This window comes from Chenopodium album, chromosome 21 (assembly GCF_948465745.1).
Source record: "Chenopodium album chromosome 21, dcCheAlbu1.1, whole genome shotgun sequence".
In the NCBI taxonomy this organism is placed as follows: domain Eukaryota; kingdom Viridiplantae; phylum Streptophyta; class Magnoliopsida; order Caryophyllales; family Amaranthaceae; genus Chenopodium; species Chenopodium album.
The window spans coordinates 33,454,686-33,470,373 of NC_137854.1; the positions used below are offsets into that span (position 1 = coordinate 33,454,686).

At 33.6% G+C, this 15,688-nt stretch overlaps 3 protein-coding genes across 3 annotated transcripts; 2 read left to right on the forward strand and 1 right to left on the reverse strand.

The window, feature by feature from the left end:
- The first annotated feature begins 1,978 nt into the window (after positions 1 to 1,978).
- On the forward strand, positions 1,979 to 3,487 carry LOC145600687 (chalcone synthase 2-like). Its single transcript, XM_081656569.1, has 2 exons — positions 1,979 to 2,168; positions 2,484 to 3,487. The coding sequence occupies exons 1-2, from the start codon at positions 1,979 to 1,981 to the stop codon at positions 3,485 to 3,487; spliced, it is 1,194 nt and encodes a 397-aa protein (XP_081512695.1).
- A 3,406-nt stretch (positions 3,488 to 6,893) lies between these two features.
- On the forward strand, positions 6,894 to 9,364 carry LOC145601299 (protein DETOXIFICATION 3-like). The gene is made up of 7 exons (XM_081657296.1): positions 6,894 to 7,133; positions 7,402 to 7,946; positions 8,070 to 8,156; positions 8,387 to 8,443; positions 8,539 to 8,777; positions 8,944 to 9,149; positions 9,239 to 9,364. Exons 1-7 carry the CDS (start codon positions 6,894 to 6,896, stop codon positions 9,311 to 9,313), a joined length of 1,449 nt encoding a protein of 482 aa, XP_081513422.1. The 3' UTR covers positions 9,314 to 9,364.
- A 615-nt stretch (positions 9,365 to 9,979) lies between these two features.
- Positions 9,980 to 14,530, reverse strand: LOC145601297 (adagio protein 3-like). The gene is made up of 2 exons (XM_081657295.1): positions 14,195 to 14,530; positions 9,980 to 12,198 (listed from the first exon to the last, which is right to left on the reverse strand). The coding sequence occupies exons 1-2, from the start codon at positions 14,503 to 14,505 to the stop codon at positions 10,617 to 10,619; spliced, it is 1,893 nt and encodes a 630-aa protein (XP_081513421.1). The 5' UTR covers positions 14,506 to 14,530; the 3' UTR covers positions 9,980 to 10,616.
- Positions 14,531 to 15,688: the final 1,158 nt, after the last annotated feature.

Here is a 15,688-nt window from a genome sequence, read left to right on the forward strand (position 1 = left end):
GTTGTTCTGCTTATGTATGTGTTGTTCTGCTACTGTTGTTCTGCATATATATGTATATGTATATATATACATATATACATGTATATAATATATATATATATATATATATATATATATATATATATATATATATATATATATATATATATATATATATATATATTATATACATGTATATATGTATATTACCCAAAGTGTTACATAAGACACAAGGTCACATGGGCGGATGTATCACCCAGTAAAGTGTTACCTATTGTCTATAATAACACTTTTACCACTTTATGTAACACTTTGTGGGTGTTACTTAAGATTAGTTTTGCACTAGTGCATATTTTTTAGGAAATTGAAATTTAATTTGTATTTGAAATGGGTGTAACTAAACAACAATTTCAAATACAAATTCATAGAAATTTTCAATTCACCCATTTTTAATGTACATCCAAACAAGTACTGTGTTCTTTTCAACCCAAAACAATACATTCTCAGATGTCCTTTAAACAAATTTCATTTTTACATGTCTACATGCATTTGTTACCAACTTACCACTATTTTACGTTGTCATGAGTCATGACTCTCATCATATCAATCAAATATATTCGGCACATGCAGTTGTGCCAAACTTGACTATGTTAATTACTCCCTCCATCTCAAAATATCACAGTCAACATTACACACATGTCAATGCACTAATTCAACTTTATTTTTATATAATTAAATTTTAAGGAAAATAATTTTAAAAGTTACATTATGAAACTTTTTAATTAATACATATTTAACAGTATATTTTGTGATAAAATATGTCTTTATTATGTTAGTAAATATTTCGATCAAAGTTAATACATAAATAGTGAAAAAAGTATAATGTTTCAAATATTCTGAGACGGAAGGAGTATTAATTATATAGTACATACAGAGGGAGTAGCTAATCAGCGTTTTTCAAAAGTATAAAGTTACACGGAGTAACTAGTTTACGGAGTGTGTCCTCATCCAAGACCTTTTGATACATTACGTACATAGACAAGTTTTGTTAACTTTGACAGTACAATGTACAAGTCAAAGAAAAGGCAAGTGCAACGCCTGCTGACGATGAAATAGATTAAAGGCATGTAATTCGCTTCTAAATTAGTCATGTGTGTATCTTGCCAAAAGGCGTTGTCTTTTTTTTTTTTTTTTTTTTTTTTTTTTTTTTTTTTTTTTTTTTTTTTGAAACAAAAAGTCGTTATCTAGAAATTATTATTCTAACAATAAAGGAATGTCAATGCTAAATTATGCTCTAATTTATTTGTACTCTGGATTTGGGTTATTCTTGAGGATACTAACATCATATTAAAGTAAGTAGAAATTTATATAATTTCCACTGATCGATAGTAGTATATGTAGTATTTGAAATTGTCTTATCTAAACTTGTTAGAATTTGCTTCACTTTATTGAATTTATATAATGGCCCTTATATTGTATTCCATATTATTTGAATGTATGAATCCTATATATCTTAACTAATACTGTAAAAACTTATTAACTCTTATATAATCTTATCTGAATTTTAGCCACTATTTTAAATTATTAACTCTTATAACTAATTGAACAAATATAGAATAAGTGAAAATAGGTTGACGAAAACATAGGCTAATTGAACTTGTTGATTAAGTACGGAGAATATAATTTTCTAGTTTAATAAAAAAAAAAAATGGCATGAAATTTTTCATCTTCATTCTTTGATTATTATGTGGCTAGTCATTGACAATATAATTAAACAAAAATTTAGCTATTATAATTTCAAATTTCTTGATATTAAATCAACAAAGACATTTTTAAAATTCTTTTCATTCCACACTTAGATTAAACCGTTACCGAGCCCTATATAAAACCCTTTTATTCGACAAAGTTGTAGAGACTCCAACAACACTTGAACTATAAAAGAGTTGTGCATCGATCGTACCTCATTTTTAAGTCTTGCAAAGAAGCTTATTAGACTCAAATGGCAAATAAGATGGCAACAATTCGAGAAATCCGAAATTCCCAAAGAGCAGATGGTCCAGCCACTATCCTAGCCATTGGCACTGCAAACCCACCCAATGAAATGAGTCAAGATGAATTTCCTGATTTTTACTTCCGGGTTACTAAGAGTGAGCATATGACCGATCTCAAGGAAAAATTCAAGCATATGTGTAAGTCTTATCACGTTATCTTTCTTCATGTTAGTTAACTATCATGTATATTGTATATTAACTTTTAGGCTGTCTTTGTTCTCTTGATATATATATATATTGAATATTTACCAATTGTACAATAATTAGTTCCAAAAAATTAATACAATACTAAATTTAATTTAAAGTATTGAATAAATTGACACAGTCACACGGAGTAAAAATGTACAAGTAGTAGTTATTATGATACCATTTAGTTTAGGTAGACTAATTATACACTCTAACCCTTCATTATAGAAAGAAATGAGAATTGATTAAATGTAATGATTTTCACAGGCAAGAAATCAACCGTCAAGAAGCGATACATGTACCTAACGGAAGAATTACTTAAAGAGAACGTGAATATGTGTGATTACAACGCTTCGTCTTTAGACACTCGCCAAGACATACTAGCAATTGAGGTGCCCAAACTTGGGAAAGAGGCAGCTATTAAGGCCATCAATGAATGGGGCCAGCCGCGGTCCAAGATCACCCACGTCATTTTCTGCACCGTATCAGGTGTATCAATGCCCGGGGCAGACTACGAGCTTACAAAACTCCTCGGCCTAGGGCCTACTGTCAAGCGCTTTATGCTATATCAACAAGGTTGTTATGGAGGGGGCACAGTCCTCCGTCTAGCCAAGGACATTGCTGAGAACAATCGTGGAGCACGTGTGTTGGTAGTCTGCTCAGAAATGACAGTAGTTGGCTTTCGAGGGCCTACTGAGACACACTTAGACTCGATGGTAGGACAAGCCCTCTTCACTGATGGTGCAGGGGCTGTGATTGTGGGTGCTGATCCCGACGAGTCTGTCAATGAACAACCGATTTTTGAACTAGTATGGGCCTCCCAAACCTTCTTGCCGGGCTGCAAAAGGGCCATAGCAGGACAGCTGCGACAAGTAGGATTGACCATTCATTTATCAAAGGACGTACCAAAGTTAATATCTAACAACCTTGAAAAAGCATTGGTTGAGGCTTTTAAACCTATTGGTATAAATGATTGGAACTCCATCTTTTGGGTTGCTCATCCTGGAGGGCCTGCTATCCTAGATGAGGTGGAAGCCGAGCTCGGCCTTGACAAGGACAAGCTCAGTGCAACTCGGCATGTACTTAGCGAGTTTGGAAACATGTCTAGTGCTTCTGTATTGTTCATCTTGGATGAGACAAGGAAGAGGTCGTACAATGAAGGCAAGGCTACAACTGGTAATGGGTTAGATTGGGGAGTCTTGTTCGGGTTCGGGCCGGGTATTACTATTGAAACTGTTGTGCTCCATAGTGTCCCAACAAAATTAGCTTGATTGAGGCAACATCCGATGTCGTAGTGATACTTTATAACACCAATGCAAATGTATTGTACTCTTGTTTCAAATAAATGCTACAATTTGTGTTATGTATTACTAGGTGCGATGCACATTTAGAATTAATCTTTCTTACAGTATAATTTATGTTCTGATCCAGTACAGTGTTTATGAAGATTAGAATTTAATATAAAAAAAATAATTTAAGGTTAAAGAAAGTATAAAAAAAATTAAAATTACGATCAAACATCAAACAAATTAGGTATGTGAAACTATAATTTAGTAGTGAAACTTGGTGATTCAGATTTTATATAAGCACTTGTGCATTGAAGTAAAAAGAGTATATTAAAAATAAAAAAATTAAAAAATCACTAATAATTGATGACATCACACATAAAATTGGAGGGAAAATTTTTAATTTGAGAATGACACTTAGGATACTTTGAGGGTTAATGATGTTAGCAATATTTTGTTTTAGTAATAATTAATAGATTCGCATACACTACTTTATATTGATCGATTTTGTGCTTATACATAAAATTTGTGCTTTAATTTATATATAGATCCATCCTTAATTATTGACATCATTTATTTTTTTATCAATTTCAAGTATATATAAAATTATACAAACTCATCAAAGAACTTGGTTCTTACTAATTTATTGTGGACTACTAATATTAGAGACACATTGGTTGTTATATTAATAATTATAAAAAAAAAAAAAGCCATTATATTAAAATAAAGGTTATTATGTTAAAATAAAAATCATTTTGGTATCTCTTTTTTAAAAAAAAAAATTTAAAAAAATTAAAAAAAAAAAAAAAAAAAAAGTCATTGTGCTATTATAAAGGCTAAAAGAGGTTGAAATTAGGGTCCCTATGTTTAACATAACGTCGTAGTTCAAGTTCACATTAATATTAAAGGTCACACAAGTTGTAATAAAATTTACTATGTTAAAAATAAGGTTATTGTGTTAAAATTAGGGTCACTATATTCAATAAAATGTCACTTGTGTGTATATAAACCTCAAGTCCATTGTGGACTAGATCCACGTAAGTTTTTTCCTTAATTTTACCTTTATCTTATGTAATAAATCTAATAATTTTTTTTTATTGTAATACAAAAATAAAATTATATTTATAATTTCATCAATTATCAATAAGAAAATTATTTCTTATATGTATCAAAACATGGGACAGTTTTGCAATGGCTACAATAAAATTGTAGCCATTGTATAAACGAAATCTAAACCGTTGATTAATATTATGTGAAGAAGGGCCATTGATTTAAGTTGACCAAGAAAAATACCCAATTTTTTTTCTATTTTTCTTTATTCCTCTAAAAACTAAAATACAATGGCAGTTTCTAATCTTCCATTGATGATAATCTGCAAAGTATGAATAGTATTCCCATGAAAGATTAAATTTGATCCTATCTAATTATCCATGAATCAACCAAAAGGAAGATATTGCAATTGAATAGCTTTCCTATGCAAAAGATTCCGACGATTTACATTTATCGTGGAAACTTGCTGCCTAATTCATGACTCAATCAAAAAGATACCAAATTTCATAATTCATGAGATTTATGAGGAGAATTATTTGATAGAAGAGCAGGGTGTTGAGAAGAGATAGAATCACTTAAAAAGAAATCCATCCATTAGTGCAAGAGGAAATTTGATCCTATCCAATTATATATCCATGAACTTCGTATTAAACTATCCATTGAATAAAATTATATTCCTATTTTTAAGATTAGTTGGCAGTTTTCCATTGATTGTTTGTTATACTTTAATCCAATCCATGTTAATTGTTTCTCATATTGTTATTCTATGGAGATTAGGATGATGGTTGAATACTTAGAAGTTCATCAATGGTGGAAACGGGTAGGTAGTTTTTTTCAGTTTTTTTTTTTAAAGATAAAGTAGTTTTTAAAATATTTATAATTTAGAAGTCAAGTATTAAACGGATAAGATTAATTATTAATATTTAAACGGTTAAGATTAAAATTAGTTACAATAGCTACATTTTTTATGTAGCCATTGAATAGTCTTCCCAAAACATGTGTGAACTTGAGGAAAAACTTTCAATAAATTAATAATGTATTAAAATTCTAAAGAACGAAACAAAAAAAATATACAATAACGCATATTCGATCCGATCCATCCAATTCTCAATCAGATATTTTTTTCCTCATTAATGTAAGTATGTAACCAACAACTGAAAAATCGATCTCTCGAACAAAAGCTTATTGGTTCGCATCTTGTAACTTTTGTTTAAAACTGGAATTTTGTTTGTTTATAGTATAAGTTTATGAGAAAATACAAGTTGATCTTTAAGAAGTCTTTACGTAGAACCTATGTTTTTTTAGCATCATTCTTCCAAAAAAAAAAATGTATTTTGTGCATCATTCGGGTGATCTTTTAACTCTTATTTCTATGGTCTGTAATAACTCTAATTTAGTCATTCGGAGCATCCTTAATCTGGCTTTTCTACCCCTCTAACCAAAAAATTAACTTAATGCTTGAGAGTAGAGAGGGGGGAGATAAGGAAATCCCCTTACTCCCAAGCAAATGACATGTAATTGGCGGGACTCAAACTCATGAAATGAGTTTTACACCAACAGCACCAAGCAAAGCTTGTTGGTTGCTCTCTCCCTCTTGGCTAATATAAGATAGGAGTTAAAAGATCATCCTCTTGGTATACGCAGCAATAATTAAACAATAGTTGTAGAGATCAAATAGAATAATAGATTAATAGATTCACCCAAGAAAAAAAAAAACAAAAAACAAGACAATGACAATAATTGTGTTTTCAAGTGTACTTTGACAATCTTTCAAATCTCTTAAAGAGGCCATTACCACACCTATGCCATATTTAGATGTCAGAATCACACAAAATTGATTCACATAATCACATTAAATATAACGAGTAGAGGAGAGTACATTTGTAAAAATATTCTCTTTTCTTCTTCTTCTTCAATCTGTCGGGCTTCTCAGGTAACATTTTAGTCTATTTGAGATACTTTCGTTTTATATATATATATATATATATATATATATATATATATATATATATATATATATATATGGTATTTAGAGAGCCACAAGGGCAAGTAATGAGAATCGATCTCTAAATTTTATGAAACCGGGAGGAAACTCTAACCACTTGAGCTATCCCTCACCCTATACTTTCATGTTTTATGGTTCTGCTTTTCAAATTTTATAGATTGGGTTGTAGATTTTGGTCAAAATGTCCATTATTCAGATTTAGTGTGTTATAATGTCTCTTAGTGTATGTATTCAGACTCATATTTTTCATTTTTCAAGTTTTGTATCCAGTAAAGACAGTAATTATACTTTTAGGTGCTGAAAATAAACCCTCTTTAAAATTTGCACAGGATTATAATGGAGTCAGGAACATCAGGACCAAGGATCGATGAACCTAGCAATCATTTTACATGGAAAAGATTGATTAAAGAGGTAAAGAAGGTGAGTCTGCTTGCAGCACCAATGATAACTGTGGCAATACTCCAATATATGGTGCAAGTCATGGCGTTGATGATTGTTGGACGTCTTGGTGAACTTCCTTTGGCTAGTGTTTCTATTGCCCTCTCTGTTACCAACATCTCCGGCTTTAGTCTTTTCGTAAGTTGTAAGCCTCTTCTTTGTTTTCTTATAAGTTTTGTTGGGTTGCATTCGCAAAAAGTCTCTTTTTACAAGTAGATATTATAACAAGTCATCCCGAAACAATATACAGAGTAATAATGTCCTGACACGATATAAAAGTCATGTACTTTTCAACAATGTAACAAGTCACCTTAAATCATTATGGTCTCGCCAAACACTTAGTGTCATTGATGCGGTTAAGTTGATTATATGCGACCTAATCTTGTATCATATAATTGATTGGCAGATCGGACTATGTGGTGGGTTGGATACATTATGTGGGCAAGCATATGGAGCAAAACAATACAAAAAAATTGGAACATACATTTACAGTGCAATAATATCTCTGCTTTTTATTTGCATTCCTATAAGCCTATTATGGATTTTCATGGACAAAATATTGATTATGATGGGGCAAGATCATCAAATCTCAATTGAAGCACAGGAATTTGCAGTTTGGCTAATCCCAGGACTCGTAGCAAGCGCTTTCTACGATCCCTTGGTTCGATTTTTACAATGCCAAAGTCTTGTTTTCCCTTTGCTAATGAATTTTGCAGTTGTTCTTGGTATAACCACTTTATCATGCTGGATTTCTGTGTATAAATTGAATTATGGAATTCAATCAGTTGCCTTTTCACTTAGTCTTTGCGGTTGGCTCAACGTTTTATTTCTTGGGATTTACATCAAGTGTTCTTCTGTTTGTGAGAAAACTCGTACACACTTCTCCAAAGAAGCTTTCTATAATATTTGGCCTTTCCTTCGGTTTGGCTTCCCTGCTGCTTTAATGATTTGGTAAATTTCCTTATCCTATAGTTCTCAAGTAATGTTGGTAAATTACTTGGAATGTTCTCCTTGATAGATTTCTATTTGTCATATGCTCATGTCATGTAATGTGTTAACGAACGCCAACAATAGCCTCAAGTGGTGGGCTTTTGAAGCTGTGGTGTTGCTTTCAGGTCGCCTTCCCAATCCACAACTCGAGACATCAGTGCTTTCCATATGGTATGTCAAGTTTTTATAGTACATATGCTTGTGCTTTCAGTAGCAGGCTAGTCCAACTTGCTGACTATTGCAGTAAATTTTTTATACTCCATAGTACATTTAACTTAACTTTGTGGTTACTCCCTCCATTCGAAAGAAATTATCCATTTCGTAAATTGTGACTCACGTCACAATTTGCAAAGTGGACAATCTTTTTCGAACCAAGGGAGTACTATTATCTTGATTGGCAGTCTCAACATATCGACGTTGCTTTTCACAGTTCCAGTTGGATTAGGTGTTTCAGTAGGGTAATTCTCTTTCCCACATAACAACTCTTTCGCTATTCATATCTTCACAATGCATCCAACATGATTGCTAGTAGTTTATAATGACATTTTTGCAGCATAAGAGTGGCAAATGAGCTAGGTGCAGGAAATGCAGAAGCAGCAAGGTTATCTGCCTGGGTTGTGACAAGTGCAGTTGTAATAGAGACCGTTGTAGCGGGTGTGATTTTGTTTTGTATTCGACATATAGTGGGATACGCTTACAGTCATACCGAACAAGTTGTGAGTTATGTTGCAACATTAGCCCCCTTCCTTTGCCTTTCCATCATCACTGATGGCCTACAAATGGTCCTATCTGGTGAGTTCACAAAAGCTTAATATTGTTTCATATGGCTAATCATAACTGTGTTATTTATTTTTGAGGTTAAACTATCCTATACTAATAGCCTAATATCCATGATTACTTAGATGTAGTTAGCAGAACTGACTGATACTAAATTTTGAAACACAAAAACACGATGCAGGAGTTGCAAAAGGAAGTGGATGGCAGCGCATAGGAGCATATGTGAACCTAGGAGCATTTTACATAGTCGGAATCCCAGTAGCAGTAGTGCTCGCTTTTGTTCGCCATTCGAATGCAAAGGGTCTATGGACTGGTATATTAGTAGGATCAATCTTGCAATCGATATTGCTGATCATAGTTGCCGCTCTTACAAACTGGCAAAAACAGGTCTAACCTTAAATTCTTTTGCATGTTCTTTTTTGTTTATATACACAATGTACCTGTTAGTGAGCTGAAACAGTAAAAAATGTTTGCAGGCTATCAAAGCAAGAGAGAGGGCAGCTGTAGGCAATGGTGAACAGAGAACTAATGACACTCATGATGATGAATAACCACCAAATTTTGACATCAAGTCAATACAACCGGATATAGTTGTCACATTACCAGTTCAAATTACGATATCAAACTAACATGGGTTTGTGGAGCTAATCAAAATCTTCAATCAAAGAAAACCTCAATTGAGTTTTGAAGAGGCATAATAAAATGTGCAATTTAGGTTTGAATGTAAGTTATAGCTGGGAGAAGTCCCAAAACTTCCAAACAAATAGAGATAGCATGACTCAATTTTAATGGGCATCTTATATGAATCCTTCTCATTCTCTTGCCTCCCTTACTTGCATTAGATATCTAAACAAAGGAAGGTGTGTGCATCCCTCCTTTTCTCTTCTCTTCCTTTCCCTCCATTCCTCACTATCCAAACATAGTGTAAAGCAGTAAAAGGTGAAAATCACACACCCATCTTTAACCGATTATTAGAGGCTCAAATGACTAGGTAGCTAACTATCTATAGTAAATGAGCCTTATAGTCCAACTATATTAGACATAAATAATCAAAATTTCAATCACATAATTAGAGAATTACTCAAACACCCACCTTTATGGTATATATGTTCGGTTCAGTTTGACTTATGACAATAAATACAAGTAAATAAAATTCAAGTCAAATAATTACAAACCATTGCTCTTCTATCACTGTTACCAGTGTAGGAACCTATTAAACAAAGATTTCAAACAAATAGAAACCTTAGGTTCTCCTCCTTCACTTGAATATAGATATCTGTAGCATACAATTCTAATGTGCTCAAAATGTGTGATTCTCGATTAAGACTAGCTCAACTGAAACAGAGAAAATAAGAAAAAGAAAAGGAACTCAGGGCCAAACTGTGGCTAAGAACATACTAACTCTAAACTTTAAACAAGGTGGCAGAGAAATTGCACTGAGTTAGCTGTACCAAATCTACTTCAACACAAGTACCGGTCCTTGATCTAGCCACAGCACCCAGATCAACCGAGGCACTACTGCCACCAATACACAATATAACAATCATCTTGAGCTACTTTGTGCAAAAGCGTATACACCCCAGCCTCATAATCGGTAATAAGCCACACAGAATACTGAAAAGATCCGACACAAGGATGCCAATTTCAAATCAAATTCAGGAAACTACAAGGATATAGATTGTGGTGCTAATATACAATGATTCAACAAAACTTTCGTGCATTACTACAGCAACTGCAATTGGAATGTAACACACAATAGGAATTTCAGAGTATACATACAAAGGATAACTGCTTCCCAGCATATAATAAACCCTCAGAGCATTACTGTAGAGGGAAGCAGCATGATGAAAAGGTTCAGAGGTCAGAGTCATGCTTGCTGGCCAAACACAGTTCATGCAACTCATTCAGTATCCATTCCTCACCTGTATGCCCACCTAACACCAAGACTCGAGTCCCACCAACGACGCATGTACTGTGACCCCATGCAAACTTAGGCGGCTGCCCAGGAACATTAAGAGTCCTCCACGACGGTTTTTCCTCTGATGGATCCAATAGAAAAAGCTGAGAAGGAGAATGCAGGTTAGCAATCGAACCTCCAAATATAATGATCCTGCCACATGGCATGCTCACTGCTACATGATCAAGTCTTGGAGGAGGAACCACCGCTCCTTGGCTTCCTGTACCGGCCAGTGCACCACACTCTAATTCCCTCCATCGAGGGTTTTCACTCTCTATGTCAATAGTATAGGCCTCACCAGACCGTAGCCTCAACTGCCCACTTTTTACCAGTCCCCCAAACATAAATAAATTTTTCTTACCATAAACGGAAAGTGAGTGACCGAGCCTTGAAGATGGAGCCCAGGAAGTAGGAATCTCCGTCCAAACTGGCCTATCTGTTGTAAGGTCGAGCAAGTATGTGTCACTAAGGAGCACCCCAGAATCCGTGCATCCCCCAGATACAACCAACTTGGACCCATCTACAGTACAAGAACTATGCCAGGACCGACGAACTGGGGGAGTCCCACCAGAGATTTCAGTCCAAGTTGGCTGCTTGGCATCTAGATCAAGGATGAAGACATCATTGAGCAATCCTTGCCTCCCGCACCCTCCAAATACAACAAGCCAGGACTCGTTAAGGCACGAGAGTGTGTGACCCCATCGTCCAGGAGGTGAGGACTTGACACTCACACGGCGCCACTCTGGATGCTCAGAGTCAAGGTTGAGTACAAAAGTGTCATCCATAGGCTGCATTCCAACACCCTCACCACCAAAGAGAACAAGACGATTTCCAGCGGCACATGCACTAAAATTACAGCGCGAAGGCTCAACTGATCCTCCTACTGTAAACTTCCTCCAAGAAATTGCCTCGAGAGTGGTGAGTTCCCTTGCCAGTCGAACCCACCCCAAGTTTTTCGTCATTCGCTCCAAATTATATGTCACTTCTCTACCCCATAGATTTTGACAAACCATCTTTCTGACATGCTCGTTTTTTGTCAGCTGGTATATCCTTTTACAAACAGAACCAATTGAAGCTACATCTCTTGGAGTCAAGCGTGATAATATGTTATAAGCCAAGACCTCATCGGAAAGTTGGAGAATGCCACAAATTTCTTCAACCTTTGTGGAATGCTCATTTACACACTTGAATTTCTGGTCATATGTCTTTTTGAAAACTGGATAAGATACATGGTTAAGGTTTATCTTTGCTTCTGAGAAAATCTGAATGCCTATAACATGTGTGACAATTCCATCGTCATCATATATTGGTTGAAGCCTCAGCCTGTTAACCAGGGGAGTACCATCCTTTCTGAAATTAAGAAGCTCCCCTTGGAACTCTACACCGTCTTCAAGACATCTTCTCATCTCAGAAACGACAACAGGGTCCACCAGAGGATGCCTTCTTTGAGCATGAGGGTCCCTGTACTGTAAGAAACGACTGGAAATAGTTGCACTAGGAGTCAGTGCAATCTCTAGCAACTTTGGGCAAGATTATCATACCGATAGGGAAAAAAAGAGCATAAGAATGGTAATTAACTACATGGAGCATTGGAGCTGTGGACAAGCAACACAATACATACACAAAAAGTAACAGATAAAGTACACAAAAGGATTAAAGAGCAAGAATGAGAATGGCATATTGACATCAAACTTTACCAAGCACTTGCAAGCCTAAAGCCTAAAGTCTTGCACCAACAAAATGTTCTTTACATTTAAGCTAATTCTTAGGGCATGTTATGATTGACTAAACTAAGCTGAGTTGAACTGAACTTATTGGAGCTGAGCTGAGCTGAATTGAACCGAACCGAATTGAATATTTTATGAGAGAAGGAAATTAAGATAATAACTGAATTGAACGGAACTTATTGAAGCTGAGCTAAGCTGAACTGAAAATAATCTGAAGAGAATAGGCCCTTACGTTGTAATTTCATACCCACAAATGATGTTGTAATGACATACTACATAACATCTTCAGATTGAAAGACAATGTTGAATTGCCTGCAACAAAATCTATTGTTTTAACTTGACTTAGTAATCAAAGCATTTAATAAGCAGGACGCCACCAGTACTAAGGTAAGGACTCCGAGCATTGCAAGCATAGAAGATTTTACCAAACTGGGCAGATTTGTTTTGTATGAAACGAGGACCGTTCAGAATAATCTGATAAAAATATCTCCCTTTTCTAAATTTATGGTGAGAGGCATGAGCCAAAGCATTCATATTAAGGAAAGCAAATCATCATGTAACTGTGTCCTCAATTTAAGTTCACATGATCAAGCAAGTCTAAAACAGAGCATTTGTTGTTCCTAATATAATAACTGCAAATACTACAAAAAATAATTTCAGTTTCTAGCAATATACGAAGTAATTTACTTCAAGGAGAAAATCTTCTAGCTTGAGATAAAAGAGAATACTCATTCAATTACTATCTAGATCATCATCAAATGTTTCTTTTCGTCAAGAGAACCACAAGAGCTAAAATATACTCCGTAAAGAAATTCAATTCAATAGAAAAGATCTTAACTTAAGCTAGTTGCCTAATCACTAATGTTAGGACTTGTTCTGTAAACCTTATTTTTGTTAAACTTAAATTATTTTTACCGAAATAAAATATTAATTTTACTGAACTGAAATTATTTTTTTACCGAATATTATTATTTAAAGACTTAAGGTAAAGTGAACTACGTCGTATAGTGATTTTCACAAAACTGAAATTATTTGTACTCATTAAAATGAAAATAGACTAATTACATATACCGACTAATACGAATTTTCACAGATTCACTAGCGTATTTTTGTTATACTTCGTATAAAGTTAGGGCTTCTTCTGATTTACTTACTTAACTAAGCTGAGCTAAATTGAACTGTTTATGAGAAATGAAAATTAGAAGAACTGAGCTGAACTGAATTTAAGCTAAAGAGAACAAGCCCTTACTGATTACTATTTGTACTACAATAATTTATTTATTTATTATTTTTTTTACTGATTGCTATAGAACTTATTTTTACAAGCTGTAACAAAGTTTACCAATCCAAACTTACCTTAGCTAAATGGCAGATTAATACTCAGTAAAAATTTTATCACATTTCTATTCTCATTGAAAGGCAAAATAATATAAAATTCAAAAAAAATAATAATAATAATAATTTCCCTGCATTTTCCATTTTTAAATACTTCCATTTGAACCCTAAAACACTAATTTCAGCATAATACACAGCGCACATTACAACAAACAATTAAATCAAACACCAACTAAATAAATCATGCAATCAAATAACCACCAGCTAATACATTAATATAAATTAAAAATTCATAACCATCCCATAAAATGAATCAAAGAAATTTAAAACCCACTATCAAAATTACTAAATCAAGAATATATAAACATAAAAGCAAAAAAAAAAAAAAAAAAAAAAAAAAAAAAATGACTCACCAATTGTGGCCAAGAACTTCATTAGCACGATAACCAGTAAAGATCTCGAAGGCAGTATTAACATAGATGATAGGAAATTCAAATTCAAGCGCATCACACACAACAATTGAAGATGGTGTTGGTGGTGTAAAATAATAATAGTTATTATACAAATAATCTTCATCTTCTTCATCATCTTCATCTTCATCTTCATCTTCTTCTTCATCTTCATCATCTTTTTGGGTAAATTTTCTGGATTTTTTTGCAGAACGATTATTGGGTGATTGTGGTTGTTCATCAGAGTCTTCCAACATAGCCAGATGATTATGCATCTTGTTGTGTGTTGTGTGTTGTGTGTTGTGTTTCTCTCTCTAAGAATATGGATTATTTGTGTTTCTCTCTCTAGGTGGGTATGGAGAAGAGGAGTGGTGGTCTTTTTTGGAGTTGTAGTTGTATCTTGTATCTTTACAGTATATGATATTTGTTGACAAATGTGCTGGTGGAAATGACCTGATTTGGTGAGATATTTACAACAATGCCTAAACAACCGTTTTTTCTTGGATTTGCAAATTTTAGGTAGGGTGTGCTATAGTTCTATTAGGGTCTATTTGGTCATTATAATGTTTTAGGGCATGTTGTTATTTACTGAATTGAAATGAAATGGGTTGAGCTAAACAGAACTGAATTATTTATGAGAGATGGAAATTAGAAACTGAATTGAACTAACTGAAATTAAGCTGAAGAAAACAGGCCCTTAGTGACTGACTTTCTAATACGTTCTCCGTATTTTTTAGTTACATCACTGTACAAATTAAGGACTCCTAGATAATTTTTGGAGATGAGAGAATAAAAAACTGGACCCATGTGATAGGAGTCATAGGACTATAGGAGAGGCCGAGAGGGATAAAGAGAACTTATCACAGCTAACTAGAAAAAAAGTTATGCAACTGGTTTCAAAAAAAAAAAAAAAAAAAGCGATGCAACTAATTGAAAAAAAAAATTTTAAATGATGTAACTAAAAAAACGGAGGAAGTATTACAATTATGTTGTTATGAGATCAAATCGAGTAAAAACCATGTGGCATTTAAATTTGTTGAAGGCTTTACTTTTGATTAAATAGATTAGTTTATTAGTCATATACTATATTTTAGACAAAATTACTAAAAAAAAAAACAAAATCACTTACAAACAAGATATTTTATATTAAAATAAAATAAGTGTTTTTTAATAAAATATATGTTTAGATAATTTCAAATAATACAAAAATATGTGTTTTTTTTTTTTTTTTTGGAAAATTCATACTTGTACAATATAAGGTGAAACAAACAAAGATTAATACTCTACATACGTCTCTACGTGAAACAAACAAAGGATGGATGGATTATATATCAAAATGAAACCCACAAGTTGGTAGATTGTCTAGACATTTTACACATCCTCTAACAACTTGGTATTTGTATGCTAACAACCTGCCACCCATGTGGTTTGGCTAATCGGCTAAATGAGAATTGAATT